General features: G+C 68.4%; 1 protein-coding gene and 2 long non-coding RNA genes across 19 annotated transcripts in view; 1 reads left to right on the forward strand and 2 right to left on the reverse strand.

Annotated features, from left to right (window-relative positions):
• Positions 1–17,771, reverse strand: part of TRIM3 (tripartite motif containing 3) — a 68,026-nt gene extending 50,255 nt beyond the window's left edge. For 2 of the 17 annotated variants that reach the window (XR_007774761.1, XM_050956724.1), the window contains exon 1: positions 893–1,595. Coding sequence is in view for 4 of the 17 variants with exons in the window: in XM_050956724.1 (XP_050812681.1) it covers positions 893–1,212 (320 nt within the window). In the remaining 13 variants the exon portion in view is untranslated. The other 15 variants (XM_050959228.1, XM_050957504.1, XM_050965679.1 and 12 more) reach the window with 15 other exon arrangements.
• On the reverse strand, positions 10,292–12,269 carry LOC127039743 (uncharacterized). Its single transcript, XR_007771319.1, has 3 exons — positions 12,196–12,269; positions 11,707–11,806; positions 10,292–10,347 (listed from the first exon to the last, which is right to left on the reverse strand). It is a non-coding gene; the product is annotated as an uncharacterized LOC127039743 (long non-coding RNA).
• LOC127039687 (uncharacterized) lies at positions 11,178–12,602 on the forward strand. Its single transcript, XR_007771306.1, has 5 exons — positions 11,178–11,255; positions 11,636–11,816; positions 11,872–11,930; positions 12,206–12,311; positions 12,544–12,602. It is a non-coding gene; the product is annotated as an uncharacterized LOC127039687 (long non-coding RNA).
• Positions 17,772–26,915: the final 9,144 nt, after the last annotated feature.

Here is a 26,915-nt window from a genome sequence, read left to right on the forward strand (position 1 = left end):
CCACCTAAGCCCAGGGCCCCCCAGGCTACAGCCAGGACAGCCACACACGGAGGCAGGTGGGTCGCTGCCCCCCTCACTCCCAGCAGACGAGGGGGAGGAGGGGGTGGCAGGTTTGGGCTGGCCAAAGAGCTGAGGGGCCCCCAAGTCCCCACATGCCCCCTGCTGGCACAATCAGCAGCCCAGTGCCCAGGCAGGGCGTGGCACTGTTCCAAGCGCTGGATGGGGAACTGAGGTGAGCTGGGGGGACCCGGAAGGTGCATGCGAGCCAGGGACCAAGACCCTGGAAAAGCTGCTGGGCCACCTACGGGTAACTCTGCTTGGTTTGAACTGCCCCGGGTCGCTGCTTCAAGGGACCCTGCTCAGCTCAGTCTCCAGGGGGAAAAGAGGGGGAATTTTCTGTAATATCCGTTAACTCCTGCCTCAGTTTCCCCTGTATTTTGCATTACCCTGTGGGGGGAAAACAATAGTTGGCTTTCAGCACGGGCTAGGGCCTGGCCTATGCTACAGCTTTAGCCCAACAGAAACCACCTTTCGTGACCCCAGCTGTGCACACGTGTGACGGAGCAGGGAGTGGGGCGGATTGACCTGGGAATGTTGCGTGGGAGTTTTACCGGGACTGTCTGCATTGGTGATGGGATACCGGGGTGACTTCACTTGAGGGATCATACCTGAGCCTGTAACCTGAGCCCAGGAGGGAGTTGGGGCCCGGTGACACCTTCCACCCAGGAAACCAGACAAAGGCTGAAGAAGGAGCCAGGGGGTGTGGCAGGGTGAGATGGCTGGAGGGGTTTCAGTTTGGAGTTGGCTGGGGAAACGGAAGGCGCCCCAGGGCTGGGGTCTAAGCTCCATGCCCCCCAAGATGGATCTGCCCGAGGGATCCTGGTTTCTGTACCTACAAGCTCCGTTTTGGACTGTGTTCCTGTCGTCTAATAAACCTTCCATTTTCCTGGCTGGCTGAGAGTCCCGGGGAATCGCAGGAAGCCGAGGGTGCAGGGCCCGGATTCCCCCACACTCTGTGACAACGTGTCTACACTCGAAGCTGCCTCCCGCCAACGTAAGCACCATTACACCGACACCGTAACATCCAGAGCCGTGGCATGCCACAGACGATGTACTGACCTGGACCCAGCACAAGTGTGTTATGTCGACCCTAACAGTCCTCCAGCAGCTGTCCCACAATGCCCCCATTCTGACCATCATTGTGAACTCCATCGCCCAGGGGTCACAGAGACCAGAAGCGCCCCCCCCCCATTTCTGTAATTCCCTCTCCTGGTAGCCCTGCGGGGCGAGCACACCCAGCAGCTCTCCACTGGGGGGTGCAGTGCCCCGCTGGCTCCTGCCTGGTGCTCACAAGGGATGCTGGATCTCCGGGGCCGATGGGGAGAAGCGGCTGTGCTGGTGGCGCTCCGATCCAGTTGCTCGGGGGGAGCAGGAGATGGGGCATCAAGGCATCATACCCTGCTTACCACTTTAGGAGAGCCGGAGAAGGGGGGTCTCATGGTCTGTACAAACAATACTGACTTAGGCACCCCGGGCCTGTTAGCTGAAGCTGCAGCCACTGTGGCCCTGCGGGGATCCCCTGCCACACCCGGGGCGTGACTGACCCCGATAAGGAGGAGGGAAGAAGAGACAGTGGCAGGACGACGGGTTCCACGAGATGCTGCAAGCCAGCGCTGCACCGGGCCTGGGGGATGAGCACTGCAGACAGCCTGGAGAAGGAGAGCGGAGAAAGGTCCAGCAGGCAAAGGAGGGGGAGCTGCACCAGGCTGTAACAGGGCTTCTCCAGCAGCAAACACAGATGCTGCAGGCACTTGTGGACCTCCAAGCTCAGCTAATGCAGGCGGGCCTCTCTGCGCCTGGGTGAACAGAAGCAGAGCACATCCCTGCACCCTCCGTTTTCCACACAGCCTCAGGGAAGAGGAGGGCAAAGGAGCTGGAGCCACAGGCGGGAACAGAGGGAACTGAGGCTGTGGGGAAGTGGCCCAGGGACTTGACAGACTGATGGTGAAAGGAGGGTCCGGGGGAAGCTGTTGTTTGCAGGGTCCCTGGGCTGAGACCCAGAGTAGTGGGTGGGCCTGGGTCCCTCCCTCCCATCCCCAGACCACTCCAGCATGGCTACCCCGACCTCTCGACTCCAGACACTACCACTTCCCCTTCACTGACCCAGGAGAGCCACAGCCGATGGACGTGCAGCGCCGACGCACAACACTTTTCCTTTCCCTTGTCTGTTTAATATGGTGCCAAAAATCTCTCCATTCCCCAGGATTTACTAGTACATTCCGCAGATTGTTTGTCGGGTGCTGCTCTCATCACTGAATAAAGCAATTAGCCTTTGTTGGCTTACCACACGTGCTGGACAATGCACGCTGGCCGTGAAAGGAACAGTCTTGAGCACCCTCCCCGCACAGGAGCAGCAAACAGCCTGGCGCAGCACGCGCCCCAGTGGGACTAGGACTAGCGCACCGGCAGTGGCACAGGCACAGATGTGCAGCACCACACAGTTCCTCTCAAGCCCCCTGAGTCATACCTCCTCGCTGAGCTCATCTTATAGCCCTGGTGTCTGGCTGGTCCAACTCAGCAGACAGCCGCTCCCCTCCACCCTGCACCCCTGAAGCAAGTTCCCTCCTTTGCTTCTCAAATGCTATGCAGGACACAGCAGGCAGCTACAACCATTGGGCTCCTTCTTCCACAGAGATCTAATCTGGGGAGTAGAGAACGCCAGCACCCCCTCCCTCTGCCAAAACCACATTCCCCCGTGTCCCAGCATCTCTCACCACACCGGTGTCTCCTGCTGGCCAGTTCGGGAATTAGCTCTGGTCAGCGGGTGTGTGACAAAGTGGGACCGTTCTTCATGTTTTCTCTGAATACTGTGTGGGTTCCTCTGTTTCCCTTATGCAGTTCTCAAGTATCTAGGTTGGGGGATAATGGGGTGTGATTGTTGCAGAGCCCTAGGAGACCGGTGTGATGGTGTCTGCACAGAGAATGGCCGACACTCTGTCTCCAGGCAACTAACGGCCTAAGCCCCTTCCCTGCAAAGGTGCCAACTGAAGGTGTTGGAGAACAAAGGGATGAGGTGACCTCCTGGCCCAGGAAAGAGAGAAAGCCCAGAAGAGGGGCTGGAGAGTTTCAGTTAGGAGCTGGCTGGGGATGTGGAATAAGTGCAGACCTGGGTGTCTGGCTCATTGCCCCCCAGAATGGACCCGGCTGATGGGTCCCTTTCTCTGTACCTACAAGCTCCAAGGTCAGACCCAGGAAGGTGAAGCTGTGTGAGCTTCTTGCCCTGCAGACAGTCTGCTCCAAGGGAGAGGAGGCTCCCCAGAGTCCTGCCTGGCTTGTGGGTAGCAGCTCCAGAGCATCGTCCAGGGACTCCATGACAACTGATGGTAGCAGTGGGATGTACTGCACCCCGTGAATGGCACCTCCTGCAGTAAGTGACTGGGGAGCAGTAAAACAAAGGAGGGATAATGCCGACTAGACGTGCTGAAGGCTCAGAGAGGGACGGTTTCAGGGGGCGGTTAACCTCTGGGAGTGTGTGACCAGCGAGAAGGACTGTTGGAGTAACAGGGCCCCCCTGAGGATTGCAGCAAGCAGTCTCAGGGGCAGAGGAGCTTGCCGCTCGACCCTGGGAGAGAGAAGGATTTTTGCAGTAGCAGGGTTCCCCGGGGGATTGCAGGAGCAGTCCCAGGGGCGAAGGAGTCTGCAGCTCGACCCTGGCAAAGAGGTGGTGATCACAAGAAGGGCTGGCACACCAGGGGTTCTCCCTGGAAACCCTGGGGGAGCCGAGAGCACACGGCCCTCTGAGTCCAGAGCCACTTGGGAACGGTGAAGTGATGGCCTATCACCATCCCCTTAAGAAGGACATTGTGATCCTGTGCACAAAGAGAGGGTTACACATGGGGACGTTCACCCAGGCACAATTAATCGTGCAGTGGGAGGAGGAGGACCGCTCTGAGGAGCAAATTCCTGACCCAGATGGGGCTACAAGAGGATCTGGGAGCAGCTGGAGCAGCAGCCAGGCATCCCCGAGTCTGGTCCCCAACCAGATGAGGGTCTTCACAATTGGATTCCCCATCAGGGGATCGGAGATGGATGGGATTGGAGCTGAGTCCGAGAGAGCGAGAGCCCGAGAAGCAGCAGCAGCATGGACTGGCAATGGTGGAGCGGAGAGTCATGGGGGCTCCCCAGGGGTGAGAGGAGATAGACCCCGGGCTGCCAGTTCCGCAGGGAACCTCGACACTAAATTGCTGCCCCTAGTTAAGGAGTGGGCGGATGTGGATGCTCACCTCACTGCCTTTGAGCAGGTGGGTGATTTGAACCAGGGGGACTCTGCAGAAAAGCCTGGTATCCAGCTCCCTTGCTGGGGGGTGACTGTGTCTCTTCGGGACAAGATCCAGGCCCCGCTCCTGTAACGGCCGACGGTTTGAATGCAAATCCAGGGAACCAATTGGCTGGGATGGAAATGGTCAGTGAAAATGCAAATGACCTGGCTGGCAGTGGGGAGGGGCTGCTGGGCTCAGGATACCTGCCTACCTGTAACCAGACCCCTGGGGCTGAGTGGGAGGGAGAGATGCTCCCCGCCCCCCTGCACACCGGAGACGGGGCTCATGCTGGCTCTGATGCTGGGACCAGAGCAGAGAGCTCGCTGCCTGGCCCCACTGGGACAGCAAGGGCAGCGCCGAGCATGGGGGGAGCTGAGACCCCAGCTGAGTGAGGGGACACCCAGGCAGGGCAGGACGGCTGCCAACCAGGTTTGCCTGGTCCAGACGTGCTGCTGGGAAGTGTCTAAGGGAATTGCTTGTGTGACTTGTGGTTAGCCGGTGGGGTGAAACCGAAGTCCTTTTTGTCTGGCTGGTTTGGTTTGCCTCAGAGGTGGAAAAACCCCAGCCTTGGGCTGTGACTGCCCTGTTTGAGCAATTGGTCCTGAATTGGCACTCTCAGTTGGGTCCCGCCAGAACCGCATCATCACACCCGTGCTCTCGTTTCTGTCCCACCATGCACTGTCTACACTACATGCTACACTGGAGAGTGGCAGTTTGCTCGCTGGGCCTCGCTCATGGCATACAGCCCCATGCACAGACACAAGCACTCCTCGTGAGTCCGCATAGTGCTGACGCAAGGAGCTGTCACGGAGTGGGGGGGTGGGGGAGAAACCAGGCCCTGCACCCCTGGCTTCCTGCGATTCACCAGGACTCTCAGCCAGCCAGTAACACAGAAGGTTTATTTAGCCCACAGGAACACAGTCCCAGACAGGTCTTGCCGGTACAGACAACAGGACCCCCTCAGTTAGGTCCATCTGCAGACCTCAGGGAGGCCACCGCACCATTGGTTGGGGTGCCCCTCTTCATTTCCCAGCCGGCTCCAAACAAACTCCCCCCAGCCATCTCCTTTCTGGCCTCCCCCCAGCTCCTCCCCAAGCCTGTGTCCCCTTTACCCAGATTCCTGGGCAGAAGTGTGACCTGGCCTCCAATCCCCCACCTGGGCTCTCATGTTACATGCTCAGGTCTCCTCCCTTCCCCCAGGCAAAACTCCCCTGCCACCTTCCCAGGTTAATACTCCCCCTCAGCATTCAAACAACACATCAAGAACAGTCCCACTTCATCACCTCTCCCCCCTTCGAGACCGAACTGAGCGGGGTCACTTCAGCCAGTGACCTGGGGAAGTTCGAACCTACCCACGTTCCCAGGGACGCCCCAGCATCCCTCCCATTCCTGGGTGAGAATTACACCAGGCCCTTCCAGTTTCACACCCCCCTTTAGGTCGGCGTGCTCGATGGCACTCGTAGTCCACATGTGGGAATGCTTATGCGGCCCGTGCCCTTTTCCCACCCCAATACCCCAGGGGTTCAAACTGGGCTGGGGTCTTCTCCCCGTGTTCCAGTCTGTGGGGTTGTGATTTTGGCTCTCTTGGTTCAGAGCCCCCATTTTGACCTTGGCCCCCCTCGGGAAAGGCTCCTCTATGATGGGCAAGGCTCCTAAAGCCATTTTCCCCTTGTCCCGGGCCTTCCCCACCCTCTGGCAGGGGTCACAGGATTGGCAGTACTGTCGGACCTGGGTAAAGACCCCAGGCCAGTAAAAGTTCTGTAGCAGCCTCCGCCTGGTGCGCCGGATTCCCTGGTGCCCTGCGAGAGGGATGTCATGGGCCAGGTACAGCAGCTTGTGGCGAAACTTCTGGGGAACCACCAGCTGCCTCCTGATCCCCCATGACTCTACTTCCCCTGGGGGAGCCCATTCTCGGTACAGGAACCCTTTCTCCCACAGGAACCTCTCCTTGCAACCTCTCCTCATGGTCTGTACTGCACTAAGGTCAGCCCGGTCCCTGGGCTTCCGCAAGGAGGGATCTTTCTGCACCTCGGCCTGGAACTCAGCAGCTGGGACAGGGATGGGGAGCTGCTCTTTCTCGCTGTCTGGGACTGAAGCCACAGCCTTCTTGAGTTGTGTCTCTGGGCGTTCCCTCCCCCCCGGGTTTGGGTCCTGTGCCTTTGGCAAGGCACCCTTCCCGAGGTCAGGGTGCAGTGCCCCTCACTGGCTCTCGCTACTAGGGGTTTCTTGGCCAGTTGTCCAGGTCCCTCCCCATTAACGCCTCCATGGGTAAATGGGGGTGCACCCCCACTTCCTTGGGGCCCTCCTTGGCCCCCTTCAGGTGTACCCTCGCCATGGGCACCTTGAATGGGGTCCTGCCCACCCTCGTCAGGGTCAGGTAGGTGTTGGGCATCACCTGATCTGAAGCTACCACCTTGGGCAGGGCCAGCGTCACCTCAGCACCCGTGTCCCAGTACCCATTGACCCTCCTCCCATTCACCCCCAGGGGAACAAAGCACTCGCTCTACAAGGACAGCCCCACGTCCACCCTGTAAATGGAGAACCTAGTGTCCGGAGCATCCAGCCCCCCAGAGCAGCTGGCCTGGGACCCTCCTCCCTCCTGCGCAGTTGATAAGCTGCCAGCCCCCCTTGCCTGGGAAGCCTGCCCCTCATCCGGCTGGGTCTCTACCCAGTTAACCCTCTGTGGGTTCAGTCTGCTCAGTCTGTCCCTGAGCCTGGGTCCATACTGTGGCCAGAGAGGCCACATAATAGCAGCCCATGTCCCGTGGGTCCCCTCAAGCTGGTTGGTTGGCCCTGATGTTGGGTGTTCCCCTTGGGAGGGGGTTCTCCATATTCCCCCTTTGGGAGGTCCCAGGGTGACTCTCTCTCTGCATTGGGACAGGCCTGTTCCTTTGGGACTCCTCCCTGCCACCCCTGACCAGCTCTTCACAAATTCATCAGCCAGCCGCCCTGCATGTCACGGATTCTCTGGCTTTTGGTCCCTCAACCACAGCCTCAGGTCGGATGGGCACCGCTCATACAGTTGCTCCAGTACCAGCAGTTTAATCAGGTCACCCTTCGTCTGGGCCCCATCTGCCCACTTGCTGGCGTATCCCTCCATGCGGACGGCTAGCTGCAGATATGAGACCTCAGGGGTTTTATACTGACTCCAGAACCTCTCCCGGTACATCTCAGGAGTCAGTCCAAACTCACGCAGCGGGGCCTGCTTGAATAGTTCGTAGTCCACTTTCTCTGCCCCTTCCAGTTGGCTGTACAATGCCACGGCCTTGGGGTCCAGTAAGGGGGAGAACCCGAAGCCTGTCTGCAGGATCTACCTGGTGCAGCTCGCAGGCCGTCTCAAAGGCCTCCAGGAAGTCATCCATGTCCTCCCCCTCCTTACGCTGGGCCGGGATGCACTTATCAAAGCTCCGCGCAGTCCTGGGGCCCCCCTCACTCACCACAGCCGGGGGCTCGCTGCTCCTCAGCTTGGCCAACTCCAGTTCATGCTGCCTCTATTTTTCGCGATCCTCCAGCTCTCTCAGTTTTAACTGTCTCCCCCATTTCAGCTCCTCCCGCTCCAGAGGCCGAGTGCCGCCGGGAGGATCCCCTGCTGTCTAGGGGTGTCACGGTGCCCTCAGCATTCACTGGACTCCTCCCCGCCCTTCCCCTAGGCATAGGAAGCGGGGGGGTCTCGGGAAGCCCTTAGCCGCCGGCTGACCACTCCCAGCGGGGACAGACACTGGTGCCTGTGCTGCATCTGCCAGGCTGCTTCCCGCAGAGACAGGGATCAGTTCATTCAAGCGATCTCCCTGCTCCAGCTGGGCAATCAGCTGGTCCTTCATGAGCCTGCCTCTGCGTAGCCCCCTCTGCTTGTACAGCTCCACCAGGTCACACTTGCGCCGCTGGGCAAACCTCTTCCTGCTGGGCACTCACAGGCCGGGGTGCTCGCCGCTCCCCACGGTTTCCAGGGGGACCCCCCAGTGCACCAGCCCTTCTTGAGGTCACCACCTCTCTGCCAGGGTCGAGCTGCAGACTCCTCCGCCCCTGGGACCGCTCACTGCATCCCCCAGGGGACCCTGTTATTGCAAAGTCCTTCTCACTGGGCACACACTCCGAGGGGTTAATCACCCCTGAAACTGCCCCTCATTGACTCTTCAGCACGCCTGGTTCCCGTCGGTACACCTTTGTTTTACTGCTCCTGTCACGGAGTGTGGGGGGAGACCAGGTCCTGCACCCCCCCACTTCCTGCAATTCACCAGGACTCTCAGCCAGCCAGTAAAACAGAAGGTTTATTAGCTGCCAGGAACACAGTCCCAGACAGGTCTTGCCAGTACAGACAACAGGACCCCCTCAGTTAGGTCCATCTGCGGGCCCCGGCCACAGCCACAGCCCTGTTGGTCGGGGCTCCCCTCTCCATTTCCCAGCCAGCTCCAAACTGAAACTCCCTCCAGCCTCTCACTCAGCCTCCCCCAGCTCTGCCCCCAGTCGTTGTGTCCAGGTTCCTGGACAGAGGTGTCACCTGGCCTCCAACTCCCTCTGGGGTCTCAGGTCTCCTCCCTTCCCCCAGGCAGGCCCCCAAACTCCCCTCCAACTCCTTTCCTGGGTTCTCAGGTTACCTGCTCAGGTATCCTCCCTTCTCCAATGCAGCCAGTCCCAGCAAAACTCCCCTGCAACCTTCCCAGGCCAACTCCCCCCACTCCGCAATCCCATAACACATCAGGAACATTCCCACTTCGTCACAGGAGCTGAGCGTGACACGCACCAGGCACGTACAACTGCAGTGGCTCTATGCCGACGTAACCTGTGTCGACAAAACTTTGTCGCGTAGACGCCCTCAGCGACACTGGTACACGCAAGCAGTCGGAGCCGAGAGGGGTCAGTAAAAAGAACTGGCCAAGGCCAACCCCATATCAGTGGTCTGCGCTTTTCCCTTCAGTCCTCAGGGCTCCCCTAAGGACTCCCTGGGTGGCTACTAAACCCGACTCTCTTCCGAAAAGGCGGCTTGGTGCATTCATCCCTGCAGAGGGGACTCATCTCTGAGCAGGGTCCGTTCGCTGGACTCTGCGGCCCCTGACGGGGTGTATGCAGACCGCCCCCCAGAGGAAAGCACTCGTCTCCCCTCGCCCGGTGACACGTCTAGGCTGGGCAAGGCGCCATCTCCCCCTGCGGAAAGCGAGGACCAGACCCATTCAGAGCTGGGGCTCCCTGGCTGCTGTCCCAGCTGCAATGACTGCTCCAGCCAGTCCCAGGTGCGGGTGCCTGGCTGCCCGGCCTGCGCCAGCGTCATTCCTGGGGTCTGTCTCAGCCCAACTGCCGGGGGCCCCCCAGAGCATTACCTGACTAGAACAAAAGGCCCCAGCCCACAGCGCAGCTTGGCCAGCCCGACGGAAGCTCTGATGCTGAGTCAGGGCACCCGAACCCCATGAGGACACGGCGTCGGGTCTCGGGCAGGTCCGGCCCTGCAGCCCCACGCCCACCCCCACACACCGGGACACGGCACCGGGTCTCGGGAAGGTCCGGCCCTGCAGCCCCACCCCCACCCCCACACACCGGGACACGGCGCCGGGTCTCGGGAAGGTCCGGCCCTGCAGCCCCACCCCCACCTCCACACACCGGGACACGGCGCCGGGTCTCGGGCAGGTCCGGCCCTGCAACCCCACCCCCACACACCGGGACACGGCGCTGGGTCTCGGGCAGGTCCGGCCCTGCAACCCCACCCCCACCCCCACACACCGGGACACGGCGCCGGGACTCAGGCAGGTCCAGCCCTGCAGCCCCCCTAACCCCACCCCCTGTGCAGGCAGAGGGGGGATGGAGCGGGGAAATGGGGGGTGCTGGGGGGACACTAGGGGGCACTCATAGCTCACAGGTGTGCAGGCGCAGGGGGGCGATGGCGGGTGCTGGGGGGACACTAGGGAGCACTCACCGCTCACAGAAGCTGTGCAGGCAGAGGGGCAGCCCAGGGGGATGGAGGGGGGCAATGGGGGTGCTGGGGGGGACACTCACCACTCACAGAAGGTGTGCAGGCAGAGGGGGGCAATCAGGGGTGCTGGGGGGCACACACCACTCACAGAAGATGTGCAGGCAGAGAGGGGCAATGGGGGGACACCAGGGGGGCACTCACCGCTCACAGAAGTTGTGCAGGCAGAGGGGGGTGATGGGAGGTGCTGGGGAGACACTCACCGTTCACAGAAGCTGTGCAGGCAGAGGGGGGCAATCAGGGGTGCTGGGGGGGCACACACCGCTCACAGAAGGTGTGAAGGCACAGTGGGGGCAATCAGGGGTGCTGGGGGGGAACACACCACTCACAGAAGCGGTGCAGGCAGAGGGCTATCCCGGGGGGACGAAAGAGGTTGATGAAGGGGCACAAGGCGAGCACACACCGCTCACAAGGTGTGCAGGCAGAGGGGGGCGATGGGGGGTGCTGGGGGGACACTCATTGCTCACAGAAGGTGTGCAGAGGGGGGCGAGGGGGGACACTCACCGCTCACAGGTGTGCAGGAAGAGGGTGGCTATGGGGGGTGCTGGGGGGACACTCATTGCTCACAAGGTGTGCAGGCAGAGGGGAGCTATGGTGGGTGCTGGGGGGACACTCATCGCTCACAGAAGTTGTGCAAACAGAGAGGGGCGATGGGGAAACTCACCGCTCACAAGGTGTGCAGGCAGAGGGGGGCGATTGGGGGTGCTGGGGGGACACTCATTGCTCACAAGGTGTGCAGGCAGAGGGGAGCTATGGAGGGTGCTGAGGGGACACTCATTGCTCACAAGATGTGCAGGCAGAGGGGGGCGATGGGGGGTGCTGGGGGGACACTCACCGCTCACAGAAGTTGTGCAAACAGAGGGGGGCGATGGGGACACTCACCACTCACAAGGTGTGCAGGCAGAGGGGGGCGATTGGGGGTGCTGGGGGGACACTCACCGCTCACAAGGTGTGCAGGCAGAGGGGGGCAAAGGGGGGTGCTGGGGGGACACTCACCGCTCACAGAAGTTGTGCAAACAGAGGGGGGCTATGGGGAAACTCACCGCTCACAAGGTGTGCAGGCAGAGGGGGGCGATTGGGGGTGCTGGGGGGACACTCACCACTCACAAGGTTTGCAGGCAGAGGGGGGCGATGGAGGGTGCTGGGGGGACACTCACCACTCACAAGGTGTGCAGGCAGAGGGGGGCGATGGAGGGTGCTGGGGGGACACTCACCGCTCACAAGGTGTGCAGGCAGAGGGGGGCGATGGGGGATGCTGGGGGGACACTCACCGCTCACAGAAGTTGTGCAAACAGAGGGGGGCGATGGGGACACTCACCACTCACAAGGTGTGCAGGCAGAGGGGGGCGATTGGGAGTGCTGGGGAGACACTCACCGCTCACAAGGTGTGCAGGCAGAGGGGGGCGAAGGGGGGTGCTGGGGGGACACTCACCGCTCACAGAAGTTGTGCAAACAGAGGGGGGCTATGGGGAAACTCACCGCTCACAAAAGTTGTGCAAACAGAGAGGGGCGATGGGGAAACTCACCGCTCACAAGGTGTGCAGGCAGAGGGGGGCGATTGGGGGTGCTGGGGGGACACTCATTGCTCACAAGGTGTGCAGGCAGAGGGGGGCGATTGGGGGTGCTGGGGGGACACTCACCGCTCACAGGAGGTGTGCAGGCAGAGCGGGGCGATGGGGGGTGCTGGGGGGACACTCACCGCTCACAGAAGTTGTGCAAACAGAGGGGGGCGATAGGGACACTCACCGCTCACAAGGTGTGCAGGCAGAGGGGGGCGACTGGGGGTGCTGGGGGGACACTCATTGCTCACAAGGTGTGCAGGCAGAGGGGGGCGATGGGGGGTGCTGGGGGGACACTCATTGCTCACAAGGTGTGCAGGCAGAGGGGGGCGATGGGGGGTGCTGGGGGGACACTCACCACTCACAAGGTTTGCAGGCAGAGGGGGGCGATTGGGGGTGCTGGGGGGACACTCACCGCTCACAGAAGTTGTGCAAACAGAGGGGGGCGATGGGGACACTCACCGCTCACAAGGTGTGCAGGCAGAGGGGGGCGATGGGGGGTGCTGGGGGGACACTCATTGCTCACAAGGTGTGCAGGCAGAGGGGAGCTATGGTGGGTGCTGGGGGGGACACTCACCGCTCACAGGAGGTGTGCAGGCAGAGGGGGGCGATGGGGGGTGCTGGGGGGACACTCACAGCTCACAAGGTGTGCAGGCAGAGGGGAGCTATGGTGGGTGCTGGGGGGGACACTCACCACTCACAGAAGTTGTGCAAACAGAGGGGGGCAATGGGGACACTCACCGCTCACAGAAGGTGTGCAGGCAGGGCAACACCTTGGGGTTGTGGTACCGGTCCAGGCAGATGCTGCACACCAGGAACTGCTTGTCGATCTGCCGCACCACGGGGCTGGCGCTGGCCTCGCGCTTCGCCATGGTGGCCCTTGGTCAGCGAGGCCGCAGGCCCAGCTGCCACTGACCTGCAGCGGCGAGAGTGGGGGTGAGCTGGGCCTGGTGCCCTCACCCAGCACCGTCCTGAACCGACCCACCCCAGGGTGCCCTCGGACGGCCGCCCCTCCCCAGGAGCTGGCAGCCCGTTCAAGGAAGCTCTCCTTTCTCAGGGGAACATCCAGCCACCCTGGTCCTGCTGGGGCTCCCAGCTCAGGGAGGGGGCAAACCCAGAAATGGCTCAGAATGGCCAGGGCCTTATGGGGTCTGCCCATGCCTTGGGGGCCCCATGTCACACGGTCCTCTGAGGCCATGGGCAGAGCAGGCAGAGCCGGGCTGCAGGATCCAGCTAGCACCCAGCTCTGGGTCTGCTCTACACCAGCCGGCAGCTCACCTCAGAGCTGTGGAGTGAGCAGGTCCTGGGGCCAGGGGCACCTCACAGGCCCCACCAGGGGGTGCTGCCCAGTACCTGGCTCGTGGCCCCTGGACTCGACGCCGGGGGGCCCTGCTTGGCAGCCACCCCAGCCCTGCACCAGACACAGTCACTGCGCCGGGGCAGGGGAGCAGCAGCCACCTGGACGTCAGACACCATGGGGATGGGCACAGCCAATAGAAACTCTGCTGGCTGATGGACCCCCGCAGCCCAAAGGACCACGGCACCTCACTTCCCACGAGGTCTGCTCCAGGACCCAGTGCCTCGTCCCCAAGAGAGCTCTGCCCCCCGCCAGCCCCGCATCCCCCTCCCCAGAGAGCACTGCCCCCCCGCCAGCCCCCTCCCCAGAGAGCACTGCCCCCCCGCCAGCCCCCTCCCCAGAGAGCACTGCCCCCCAGCCAGCCCCCTCCCCAGAGAGCACTGCCCCCCCGCCAGCCCCGCATCCCCCTCCCCAGAGCTCTGCCCCCCCGCCAGCCCCGCATCCCCCTCCCCAGAGAGCACTGCCCCCCCGCCAGCCCCGCATCCCCCTCCCCAGAGAGCACTGCCCCCCCGCCAGCCCCGCATCCCCCTCCCCAGAGCTCTGCCCCCCCCGCCAGCCCCGCATCCCCCTCCCCAGAGCTCTGCCCCCCCGCCAGCCCCGCATCCCCCTCCCCAGAGAGCACTGCCCCCCCGCCAGCCCCGCATCCCCCTCCCCAGAGCTCTGCCCCCCCGCCAGCCCCGCATCCCCCTCCCCAGAGAGCACTGCCCTCACCCCCCCACCAGCCCTTCATCCCCCTCCCCAGAGAGCACTGCCCCCCCGCCAGCCCCCTCCCCAGAGAGCACTGCCCCCCAGCCAGCCCCGCATCCCCCTCCCGAGAGCACTGCCCACCAGCCAGCCCCGCATCCCCCTCCCCAGAGCTCTGCTCCCCCGCCAGCCCCGCATCCCCCTCCCCAGAGAGCACTGCCCCCCCGCTAGCCCCCTCCCCAGAGAGCACTGCCCCCCAGCCAGCCCCGCATCCCCCTCCCCAGAGAGCACTGCCCCCCCGCCAGCCCCGCATCCCCCTCCCCAGAGAGCACTGCCCCCCCGCCAGCCCCGCATCCCCCTCCCCAGAGAGCTCTGCCCCCCCACCAGCCCCCTCCCCAGAGAGCACTGCCCCCCCGCCAGCCCCGCATCCCCCTCCCCAGAGAGCACTGCCCCCCCCGCCAGCCCCGCATCCCCCTCCCCAGAGAGCACTGCCCCCCCGCCAGCCCCGCATCCCCCTCCCCAGAGCTCTGCTCCCCCGCCAGCCCCGCATCCCCCTCCCCAGAGCTCTGCCCCCCCGCCAGCCCCCTCCCCAGAGAGCACTGCCCCCCCGCCAGCCCCGCATCCCCCTCCCCAGAGAGCACTGCCCCCCAGCCAGCCCCGCATCCCCCTCCCCAGAGAGCACTGCCCCCCAGCCAGCCCCGCATCCCCCTCCCCAGAGAGCACTGCCCCCCCGCCAGCCCCGCATCCCCCTCCCCAGAGAGCACTGCCCCCCAGCCAGCCCCGCATCCCCCTCCCCAGAGAGCACTGCCCCCGCCAGCCCCGCATCCCCCTCCCCAGAGAGCACTGCCCCCCCGCCAGCCCCCTCCCCAGAGAGCACTGCCCCCCCGCCAGCCCCGCATCCCCCTCCCCAGAGAGCACTGCCCCCCCGCCAGCCCCGCATCCCCCTCCCCAGAGAGCTCTGCCCCCCCGCCAGCCCCGCATCCCCCTCCCCAGAGAGCTCTGCCCCCCCGCCAGCCCCGCATCCCCCTCCCCAGAGAGCTCTGCCCCCCCGCCAGCCCCGCATCCCCCTCCCCAGAGCTCTGCCCCCCCGCCAGCCCCCTCCCCAGAGAGCACTGCCCCCCCGCCAGCCCCGCATCCCCCTCCCCAGAGAGCACTGCCCCCCCGCCAGCCCCGCATCCCCCTCCCCAGAGAGCTCTGCCCCCCCGCCAGCCCCGCATCCCCCTCCCCAGAGAGCACTGCCCCCCCGCCAGCCCCGCATCCCCCTCCCCAGAGCTCTGCCCCCCCGCCAGCCCCGCATCCCCCTCCCCAGAGAGCACTGCCCCCCAGCCAGCCCCGCATCCCCCTCCCCAGAGAGCACTGCCCCCCAGCCAGCCCCGCATCCCCCTCCCCAGAGAGCACTGCCCCCCAGCCAGCCCCACATCCCCCTCCCCAGAGAGCACTGCCCCCCAGCCAGCCCCGCATCCCCCTCCCCAGAGAGCACTGCCCCCCAGCCAGCCCCGCATCCCCCTCCCCAGAGCTCTGCCCCCCCGCCAGCCCCGCATCCCCCTCCCCAGAGCTCTGCCCCTCCCGCCAGCCCTGCATCCCCCTCCCCAGAGAGCACTGCCCCCACCCTCCCAGCCCTGTGCATCCCCCTCCCCAGAGCTCTGCCCCCCAGCCAGCCCCGCATCCCCCTCCTCAGAGAGCACTGCCCCCCAGCCAGCCCCGCATCCCCCTCCCCAGAGAGCACTGCCCCCCAGCCAGCCCCGCATCCCCCTCCCCAGAGAGCACTGCCCCCCGCCAGCCCCGCATCCCCCTCCCCAGAGAGCACTGCCCCCCAGCCAGCCCCGCATCCCCCTCCCCAGAGAGCACTGCCCCCCAGCCAGCCCCGCATCCCCCTCCCCAGAGCTCTGCCCCCCCGCCAGCCCCGCATCCCCCTCCCCAGAGCTCTGCCCCTCCCGCCAGCCCTGCATCCCCCTCCCCAGAGAGCACTGCCCCCACCCTCCCAGCCCTGTGCATCCCCCTCCCCAGAGCTCTGCCCCCCAGCCAGCCCCGCATCCCCCTCCTCAGAGAGCACTGCCCCCCAGCCAGCCCCGCATCCCCCTCCCCAGAGAGCACTGCCCCCCAGCCAGCCCCGCATCCCCCTCCCCAGAGAGCACTGCCCCCCTGCCAGCCCCGCATCCCCCTCCCCAGAGAGCACTGCCGCCCAGCCAGCCCCGCATCCCCCTCCCGAGAGCACTGCCCCCCAGCCAGCCCCGCATCCCCCTCCCCAGAGAGCACTGCCCTCACCCCCCCGCCAGCCCTTCATCCCCCTCCCCAGAGCTCTGCCCCTCCCACCAGCCCTGCATCCCCCTCCCAAGAGCTCTGCTCCTCCCACCAGCCCTGCATCCCCCTCCCCAGAGAGCACTGCCCCCACCCCCCTGCCAGCCCTGTATCCCCCTCCCGCCAGCCCTGCATCCCCCTACCCAGAGAGCACTGCCCCCCCGCCAGCCCCACATCCCCCGCCCCAGAGAGCACTGCATCCCCTTCCCCGGAGCTCTGCCTCCCCGCCAGCCCTGCATCCCCCGCCAGCCCCGCATCCCCCTCCCCAGAGAACACTGCATCCCCCTCCTCAGAGCTCTGCCCCCCCCGCCAGCCCCGCATCCCCCTCCCCAGGGAGCACTGCCCCCCCGCCAGCCCCGCATCCCCCTCCCCAGGGAGCACTGCCCCCCCGCCAGCCCCGCATCCCCCTCCCCAGGGAGCACTGCCCCCCCGCCAGCCCCGCATCCCCCTCCCCAGAGAGCACTGCCGCCCAGCCAGCCCCGCATCCCCCTCCCGAGAGCACTGCCCCCCAGCCAGCCCCGCATCCCCCTCCCCAGAGAGCACTGCCCTCACCCCCCCGCCAGCCCTTCATCCCCCTCCCCAGAGCTCTGCCCCTCCCACCAGCCCTGCATCCCCCTCCCAAGAGCTCTGCTCCTCCCACCAGCCCTGCATCCCCCTCCTCAGAGAGCACTGCCCCACCAGCCCTGCATCCCCCTCCCCAGAGAGCACTGCCCCCACCCCCCTGCCAGCCCTGTATCCCCCTCCCGCCAGCCCTGCATCCCCCTACCCAGAGAGCACTGCCCCCCCGCCAGCCCCACATCCCCCGCCCCAGAGAGCACTGCATCCCCTTCCCCGGAGCTCTGCCTCCCCGCCAGCCCTGCATCCCCCGCCAGCCCCGCATCCCCCTCCCCAGAGAACACTGCATCCCCCTCCTCAGAGCTCTGCCCCCCCCGCCAGCCCCGCATCCCCCTCCCCAGGGAGCACTGCCCCCCCGCCAGCCCCGCATCCCCCTCCCCAGGGAGCACTGCCCCCCCGCCAGCCCCGCATCCCCCTCCCCAGGGAGCACTGCCCCCCCGCCAGCCCCGCATCCCCCTCCCCAGGGAGCACTGCCCCCCCGCCAGCCCCGCATCCCCCTCCCCAGGGAGCACTGCCCCCCCCGCCAGCCCTGCATCCCTCTCCCCAGAGAGCACTGTCCCCATCCCCCGCCAGGCTCTGCATCCTCACCAGTACTGCCCCCCCAGAACACACTGTCCACCCCCCTGCCGGGCTCTGCATTTCTCCCCTCCAGCACTACCTACGCTCCCCCTGCCAGGCTCCGCATTCCCCCAGCCCCCGCAGCACTGCTAGGCTCTGCATCTGACACCCCCTCGCCTGGCTGGGCTCGGCATCTCCCCCACCCAGCACTCCATCTCCCCTCCCCCCACCCCAGCACTGCCCCCCACCCTCCCCGGCTCTGCATCTCCTCTCCCCTCCCCCCCCAGCACTGCCCCCCACCCCCCCCGGCTCTGCATCTCCCCCCCGGCTCTGCCCTCCCCTACTCACACTAGTGACCCCGCACGCCGCAGTGTCCCGGGCCCGGCCGCCGCCCCGCCCGACCGGCCATTGTGCGGCCAGCAGCTGAGCTGGTCTACGTCATCACCGGCCCCGCCCCCGGCGCCGCGACAGCGCCCCACACCCGCGCCGGAGACCAGGGGCACTGCGGGATCCCGGCAGGGGGCGCTGGGGAGGGGGCGGGGCGCTGGCTGCGGGATCCCGGCAGGGGGCGCTGGGGAGGGGCAGGGCGCTGGCTGCGGGATCCCGGCAGGGGGCGCTGGGGAGGGGCAGGGCGCTGGCTGCGGGATCCCGGCAGGGGGCGCTGGGGAGGGGCAGGGCGCTGGCTGCGGGATCCCGGCAGGGGGCGCTGGGGGGGGGGGCAGGGCGCTGGCTGCGGGATCCCGGCAGGGGGCGCTGGGGGGGGGGCAGGGCGCTGGCTGCGGGATCCCGGCAGGGGGCGCTGGGGGGGGGGCAGGGCGCTGGCTGCGGGATCCCGGCAGGAGGCGCTGGGGAGGGGGCGGGGCGCTGCCTGCGGGAACCCGGCAGGGGGCGCTGGGGGGGCGGGGCGCTGCCTGCGGGAACCCGGCAGGGGGCGCTGGGGAGGGGGCGGGGCGCTGCCTGCGGGAACCCGGCAGGGGGCGCTGGGGGGGGCGGGGCGCTGGCTGCGGGATCCCGGCAGGGGGCGCTGGGGGGGGGAAGGGCGCTGGCTGCGGGAACCCGGCAGGGGGCGCTGGGGGGGGCGGGGCGCTGGCTGCGGGATCCCGGCAGGGGGCGCTGGGGGGGCGGGGCGCTGGCTGCGGGATCCCGGCAGGGGGCGCTGGGGAGGGGGCGGGGCGCTGGCTGCGGGAACCCGGCAGGGGGCGCTGGGGGGGGGGCGGGGCGCTGCCTGCGGGAACCCGGCAGGGGACGCTGGGGAGGCGGCGGAGCGCTGGCTGTGGGAACCCGGCAGGGGGCGCTGGGGAGGGGCGGGGCGCTGCCTGCGGGAACCCGGCAGGGGGCGCTGGGGAGGGGGCGGGGCGCTGGCTGCGGGATCCCGGCAGGGGGCGCTGGGGGGAGGGGAGGGTTGGGGGATTCCAGCAGGGGATGCGGGCAGGGCGCTGGCTGGGCAATCCCGGCAGGGGGCGCTGGGGAAGGGGCGGGGCGCTGACTACGGGATCCCGGCAGGGGGCGCTGGCTGCGGGATCCCGGCAGGGGGCGCTGGGGGGGGCGGGGCGCTGGCTGGGGGATCCCGGCAGGGGGCACTGGGCCAGCGCCAGGCCCCGCACCCGGCCACCACCCACACAGCCAGCGCCAGGCTCCGCCCCCCCACAGCCAGCGCCAGGCCCCGCACCCGGCCACCCCGCTCACACACAGCCAGCGCCAGGCCCCGCACCCGGCCACCCCCCCACACACAGCCAGCGCCAGGCCCCGCACCCGGCCACCCCCCACACACACAGCCAGCGCCAGGCCCCGCACCCGGCCACCCCCCCACACACACAGCCAGCGCCAGGCCCCGCACCCGGCCACCCCCCCACACACAGCCAGCGCCAGGCCCCGCACCCGGCCACACTCCCCCCACAGCCAGCGCCAGGCCCCACACCCGGCCACCCCCCCACACACAGCCAGCGCCAGGCCCCGCACCCGGCCACACTCCCCCCCACAGCCAGCGCCAGGCCCCGCACCCGGCCACCCCCCCCACACACAGCCAGCGCCAGGCCCCGCACCCGGCCACACTCCCCCCACAGCCAGCGCCAGGCCCCACACCCGGCCACCCCCCCACACACAGCCAGCGGCAGGCCCCGCACCCGGCCACCCCGCTCACACACAGCCAGCGCCAGGCCCCGCACCCGGCCACACTCCCCCCACAGCCAGCGGCAGGCCCCGCACCCGGCCACCCCCCCACACACAGCCAGCGGCAGGCCCCGCACCCGGCCACCCCCACACACAGCCAGCGCCAGGCCCCGCACCCGGCCACCCCCCCACACACAGCCAGCGCCAGGCTCCGCCCCCCCACAGCCAGCGCCAGGCCCCGCACCCGGCCACCCCGCTCACACACAGCCAGCGCCAGGCCCCGCACCCGGCCACCCCCCCCCCCACACAGCCAGCGCCAGGCCCCGCACCCGGCCACCCCCCCACACACAGCCAGCGCCAGGCCCCGCACCCGGCCACCCCCCACACACACAGCCAGCGCCAGGCCCCGCACCCGGCCACCCCCCCACACACACAGCCAGCGCCAGGCCCCGCACCCGGCCACCCCCCCACACACACCCAGCGCCAGGCCCCGCACCCGGCCACACTCCCCCCACAGCCAGCGCCAGGCCCCACACCCGGCCACACTCCCCCCACAGCCAGCGGCAGGCCCCGCACCCGGCCACCCCCCCACACACAGCCAGCGGCAGGCCCCACACCCGGCCACCCCTCACACAGCCAGCGCCAGGCCCCGCACCCAGCCACACACCCCCCCAGCCAGCGCCAGGCCCCACTCCCGGCCACCCCCCACACAGCCAGCGCCAGGCCCCACTCCCGGCCACCCCCCACACACACAGCCAGCGCCAGGCCCTGCACTCGGCCACCCTCCACAGCCAGCGCCAGGCCCCGCACCCAGCCACCCCCACACACACACAGCCAGCGCCAGGCCCCGCACCCGGCCACACAGCCCCCGCCAATGCCAGGCCCCGCACCCGGCAACAACCACCCCTCGCCAGCGCCAGGCCCCGCACCCGGCCACACCCACCCCCCCGCCAGCGCCAGGCCCCGCACCCGGCCATCCCCCACACAGCCAGCGCCAGGCCCTGCACCCGGCCACCCCCCACACACAGCCAGCGCCAGGTCCCGCACCCGGCCACCCCCCCACACACAGCCAGCGCCAGGCCCCGCACCCGGCCACCCCCCCACACACAGCCAGCGCCAGGCCCCGCACCCGGCCACACTCCCCCCACAGCCAGCGCCAGGCCCCGCACCCGGCCACCCCCCCCCCACACACAGCCAGCGCCAGGCCCCGCACCCGGCCACCCCCCCCACACACAGCCAGCGCCAGGCCCCGCACCCGGCCATCCCCCACACACAGCCAGCGCCAGGCCCCGCACCCGGCCATCCCCCACACACAGCCAGCGCCAGGCCCCGCACCCGGCCACCCCCCACACACACAGCCAGCGCCAGGCCCCGCACCCGGCCACCCCCCACACACACAGCCAGCGCCAGGCCCCGCACCCGGCCACCCCCCCACACACAGCCAGCGCCAGGCCCCGCACCCGGCCACCCCCCACACACAGCCAGCGCCAGGCCCCGCACCCGGCCACCCCCCCACACACAGCCAGCGCCAGGCCCCGCACCCGGCCACCCCCACACACACAGCCAGCGCCAGGCCCCACACCCGGCCACCGCCCCCCACACACAGCCAGCGCCAGGCCCCACTCCCGGCCACCCCCCACACACACAGCCAGCGCCAGGCCCTGCACTCGGCCACCCTCCACAGCCAGCGCCAGGCCCCGCACCCAGCCACCCCCACACACACACAGCCAGCGCCAGGCCCCGCACCCGGCCACACCCCCCACACACACAGCCAGCCCCAGGCCCCGCTCCCGGCCACACAGCCCCCGCCAATGCCAGGCCCCGCACCCGGCAACAACCACCCCTCGCCAGCGTCAGGCCCCGCACCCGGCCACACCCACCCCCCCGCCAGCGCCAGGCCCCGCACCCGGCCATCCCCCACACAGCCAGCGCCAGGCCCCGCACCCGGCCACCCCCCACACACAGCCAGCGCCAGGCCCCGCACCCGGCCACCCCCCACACACATCCAGCGCCAGGCCCCGCACCCGGCCACCCCCCCACACACAGCCAGCGCCAGGCCCCGCACCCGGCCACCCCCCCACACACAGCCAGCGCCAGGCCCCGCACCCAGCCACACCCCCCACACACACAGCCAGCACCAGGCCCCGCTCCCGGCCACACAGCCCCCGCCAATGCCAGGCCCCGCACCCGGCAACAACCACCCCTCGCCAGCGCCAGGCCCCGCACCCGGCCACACCCACCCCCCCGCCAGCGCCAGGCCCCGCACCCGGCCATCCCCCACACAGCCAGCGCCAGGCCCCGCACCCGGCCACCCCCCACACACAGCCAGCGCCAGGCCCCGCACCCGGCCACCCCCCCACACACAGCCAGCGCCAGGCCCCGCACCCGGCCACCCCCCCACACACAGCCAGCGCCAGGCCCCGCACCCGGCCACACTCCCCCCCACAGCCAGCGCCAGGCCCCGCACCCGGCCACCCCCCCCCACACACAGCCAGCGCCAGGCCCCGCACCCGGCCCCCCCCCCCCCCACACACAGCCAGCGCCAGGCCCCACACCCGGCCATCCCCCACACACAGCCAGCGCCAGGCCCCGCACCCGGCCATCCCCCACACACAGCCAGCGCCAGGCCCCGCACCCGGCCACCCCCCCCACACACAGCCAGTGCCAGGCCCCGCACCCGGCCACCCCCCACACACACAGCCAGCGCCAGGCCCCGCACCCGGCCACCCCCCCACACACAGCCAGCGCCAGGCCCCGCACCCAGCCACCCCCCACACACAGCCAGCGCCAGGCCCCGCACCCGGCCACCCCCCCACACACAGCCAGCGCCAGGCCCCGCACCCGGCCACCCCCCCACACACAGCCAGCGCCAGGCCCCGCACCCGGCCACCGCCCCCCACACACAGCCAGCGCCAGGCCCCACTCCCGGCCACCCCCCACACACACAGCCAGCGCCAGGCCCTGCACTCGGCCACCCCCCACAGCCAGCGCCAGGCCCCGCACCCAGCCACCCCCACACACACACAGCCAGCGCCAGGCCCCGCACCCGGCCACACCCCCCACACACACAGCCAGCCCCAGGCCCCGCTCCCGGCCACACAGCCCCCGCCAATGCCAGGCCCCGCACCCGGCAACAACCACCCCTCGCCAGCGCCAGGCCCCGCACCCAGCCATCCCCCACACAGCCAGCGCCAGGCCCCGCACCCGGCCACCCCCCACACACAGCCAGCGCCAGGCCCCGCACCCGGCCACCCCCACACACACACAGCCAGCGCCAGGCCCTGCACTCGGCCACCCTCCACAGCCAGCGCCAGGCCCCGCACCCGGCCACCCCCCCACACACACAGCCAGCACCAGGCCCCGCTCCCGGCCACACAGCCCCCGCCAATGCGAGGCCCCGCACCCGGCAACAACCACCCCTCGCCAGCGCCAGGCCCCGCACCCGGCCACACCCACCCCCCCGCCAGCGCCAGGCCCCGCACCCGGCCATCCCCCACACAGCCAGCGCCAGGCCCCGCACCCGGCCACCCCCCACACACAGCCAGCGCCAGGCCCCGCACCCGGCCACCCGCCACACACACAGCCAGCGCCAGGCCCCGCACCCGGCCACCCCCCCACACAAAGCCAGCGCCAGGCCCCGCACCCGGCCACCCCCCACACACAGCCAGCGCCAGGCCCCGCACCCGGCCACCCCCCCACACACAGCCAGCGCCAGGCCCCGCACCCGGCCACCCCCACACACACACAGCCAGCGCCAGGCCCCGCACCCGGCCACCGCCCCCCACACACAGCCAGCGCCAGGCCCCGCACCCGGCCACCCCCCACACACAGCCAGCGCCAGGCCCCGCACCCGGCCACCCCCCACACACAGCCAGCGCCAGGCCCCGCACCCGGCCACCCCCCACACACAGCCAGCGCCAGGCCCCGCCCCCGGCCCCCCCCCCACACACACAGCCAGCGCCAGGCCCCGCACCCGGCCACCCCCCACACACACAGCCAGCGCCAGGCCCCGCACCCGGCCACCCCCCACACACACAGCCAGCGCCAGGCCCCGCACCCGGCCACCCCCCACACACACAGCCAGCGCCAGGCCCCGCACCCGGCCACCGCCCCCCCACAGCCAGCGCCAGGCCCCGCACCCAGCAACACCCACCCCTCGCCAGCGCCAGGCCCCGCACCCGGCCACACCCACCCCCCCGCCAGCGCCAGGCCCCGCACCCGGCCACCCCCACACACAGCCAGCGCCAGGCCCCGCACCCGGCCACCCCTCCCCCCACAGCCAGCGCCAGGCCCCGCACCCGGCCACACCCACCCCCCCGCCAGCGCCAGGCCCCACACCCGGCCACCCCTCCCCCCACAGCCAGCGCCAGGCCCCGCACCCGGACACTCCTCCAAATCCCCTCCTCATCGCCAGCCCAGAGTCAAAGACACCCCCAGCCTCAGGCCCAGCAGCCCCCGCCCCAAGTTGCACTCATGCGCGCCGGGCCGGGTGGCTGCTCCCGGCAGTGGAGGGACACGCAGCGCTGGGCCCCGCCGGCTCGGCTCGGCTCGGCTCGGCTCAGTCCGGCCCGGGACTGGGACCGCCGTGAGCAAGGCGGGGATTGGCCGGTTACCATGGGAACCGCATCCGCCCGGCCAGGAGGTACCAGCTGGGGGGGAGGCCGAGTGCCCCCCAGCTGTGAGCCCCTCACCAAGCCCCTGAGTCCCCCCCAGCTCTGAGCCCCCCCATACCCGCCCCGAGCCCCAGAGCCCCCCAGCTCTGAGCCCCCCCCACACCAAGCCCCGAGACCCCCCAGCCCCTCACCGAGCCTCTGAGCCCCAGACCTGCACTGAGCCCCTGAGCTCCTCACCCCCCAGCTCCTCACCAAGCCCTTGAGACCCCCCCAGACCCGCCCCCCCAGACCTGCACTGAGCCCCTCAACCCACCCAGCCCCTCACTGAATCCCTGAGCCTCTCAGCCCCCCCAGCGCAGCACTGAGCCCCTGAGCCCCCCCAGTCAGACCTGCACCAAGCCTGAGTCCCCCCAGCCTCTCAGCCCCCCCCAGACCCGCACCAAGCCCCTGAGGCCCCCAGCTCTGAGCCCCTCACCCCCCAGCCCCTCACTGAGCCCCTGACACCCCCCAGCCAGCCCCTCACCCTCCCAACCCGTCACCGACCCACTGAGACCCACCCAGCCCTGAGCCCCCCCAGACTTGCACTGAGCCCATCAACCCACCCAGCCCCTCACCGAGCCATCTCAGCCCTGATCCCCCCCAGCCAGTCCCTCACCCCCTGCACCAAGACACAGAGCCCCCCCAGTCCTGCACCAAGCGCCTGAACCCCCCCAGCTCTGAGCCCCGCCTCCCCAGCTAGACAGCCTCTCAACCCACCCAGGCCCTCACCAAGCTCCTCAACCCACCGAGCCCCCCCAGCCCCTCACTGAGCCCCTGAACCCCCCCAGCTCTGAGCCCTACCAGCCCCGCATCGAGCCCCTGAAGATGCCCCCAGCCCCGCCCCCACAGCCCTGAGTCCATCAGGGCTGTGGTGAGCCCCTCAACCCACCCAGCGCCTCACCGAGCCCTGAGCACCCCCAGCCTCTGAACCCCACCCCCCCAGCCAGCTCCTCACCCCCTGCACTGAGCCCTGCCCCCCCAGCCAGCCCCTGAGCCCCCCAGACCTGAGCCCCCCCAGACTAGCACCGAGCATCTGAGCCCCGAACCCCAGCCACCGCTGAGCCCCTGCATCGAGTCCCTCACCCCCTGTACCGGGCCTCTGAGCCCCCCAGCCGTGAGCCCTGCCCCCCCCAGCCAGCCCCTCTCCCCCCAGCCCCTCACCAAGCCCCTGAGCCTCCCTAGACCTGCACTGAACCTCTGAGCCCCACCCCCCCAGCCAGCCCCTCACCCCCTGCACCAAGCCCCCCAGCCCCTCACACTCCGAGCACCTCACCGAGCCTCTGAGCCCCACACCCCAGCCAGCCCCCCACCCCCTGCACCACCCCAACCTGCCCTGACTCCTCCCAATTCTCACACCCAGCCCTGAGCCCCACCAGCCAGCCCCCCACCCAGCCACTGAGCTCAGCCCCAGAGCCCCATCTGGGTAGAACGGGTAGAAGAGGTGATGTATGAATGGAAGAGGGGGATGGAGATGGGGGTGAATGGGTAGAAGGGGGGGTAGAGATGAGGTGAATGAGTAGAAGGTGGGGGGGATGGGTAGAAGGGGTGGATGGAGATGGGGTGAATGGGTAGAAGGTGGGGGGATGGGTAGAAGGAGGTAGATGGATGGAAGGGATGGATGGAGATGAGGTGAATGGGTAGAAGGTGGGGGGATGGGTAGAAGGTGGGGGTGGATGGATGGAAGGGGTGGATGGAGATGATGTGAATGGGTAGAAGGTGGCAGGGATGGGTAGAAGGGGTGGATTTAGATGAGGTGAATGGGTAGAAGGGGGGGTAGAGATGAGGTGAATGAGTAGAAGGTGGGGGGATGGGTAGAAGGGGTGGATGGAGATGGGGTGAATGGGTAGAAGGTGGGAAGGATGGGTAGAAGGTGGGGGTGGATGGATGGAAGGGTTGGATGGGGATGGGGTGGATGGGTAGAAGGTGGGGGGATGGGTAGAAGGTGGAGGTGGATGGATGGAAGGGATGGATGGAGATGATGTGAATGGGTAGAAGGTGGGGGGATGGGTAGAAGGTGGCAGGGATGGGTAGAAGGGGTGGATGGAGATGAGGTGAATGGGTAGAAGGTGGGGGGATGGGTAGAAGGTGGAGGTGGATGGATGGAAGGGATGGATGGAGATGATGTGAATGGGTAGAAGGTGGGGGGATGGGTAGAAGGTGGGGGTGGATGGATGGAAGGGTTGGATGGGGATGGGGTGGATGGGTAGAAGGTGGGAGGGATGGGTAGAAGGTGGGGGGATGGGTAGAAGGTGGAGGTGGATGGATGGAAGGGGTGGATGGAGATAGAGTGAATGGGTAGAAGGTGGGGGGATGGGTAGAAGGTGGAGGTGGATGGATGGAAGGGGTGGATGGAGATAGGGTGGATGGGTAGAAGGTGGGAAGGATGGGTAGAAGGTGGGGGTGGATGGATGGAAGGGTTGGATGGGGATGGGGTGGATGGGTAGAAGGTGGGAGGGATGGGTAGAAGGTGGGGGTGGGATGGGTAAAAGGTGGAGGTGGATGGATGGAAGGGATGGATGGAGATGATGTGAATGGGTAGAAGGTGGAGGAATGGGTAGAAGGTGGGGGTGGATGGATGGAAGGGTTGGATGGGGATGGGGTGAATGGGTAGAAGGTGGGAGGGATGGGTAGAAGGTGGAGGTGGATGGATGGGTGGAAGGGGTGGATGGAGATGGGATGAATGGGTTAAAGGGGTGGATGGATGGAAGGGGTGGATGGGTAGAAGGTGGGAGGGATGAGTAGAAGGTGGAGGTGGATGGATGGAAGGGTTGGATGGGGATGGGGTGGATGGGTAGAAGGTGGGGG

This window comes from Gopherus flavomarginatus, chromosome 1, assembly GCF_025201925.1.
Source record: "Gopherus flavomarginatus isolate rGopFla2 chromosome 1, rGopFla2.mat.asm, whole genome shotgun sequence".
Taxonomy (NCBI): Eukaryota; Metazoa; Chordata; order Testudines; family Testudinidae; genus Gopherus; species Gopherus flavomarginatus.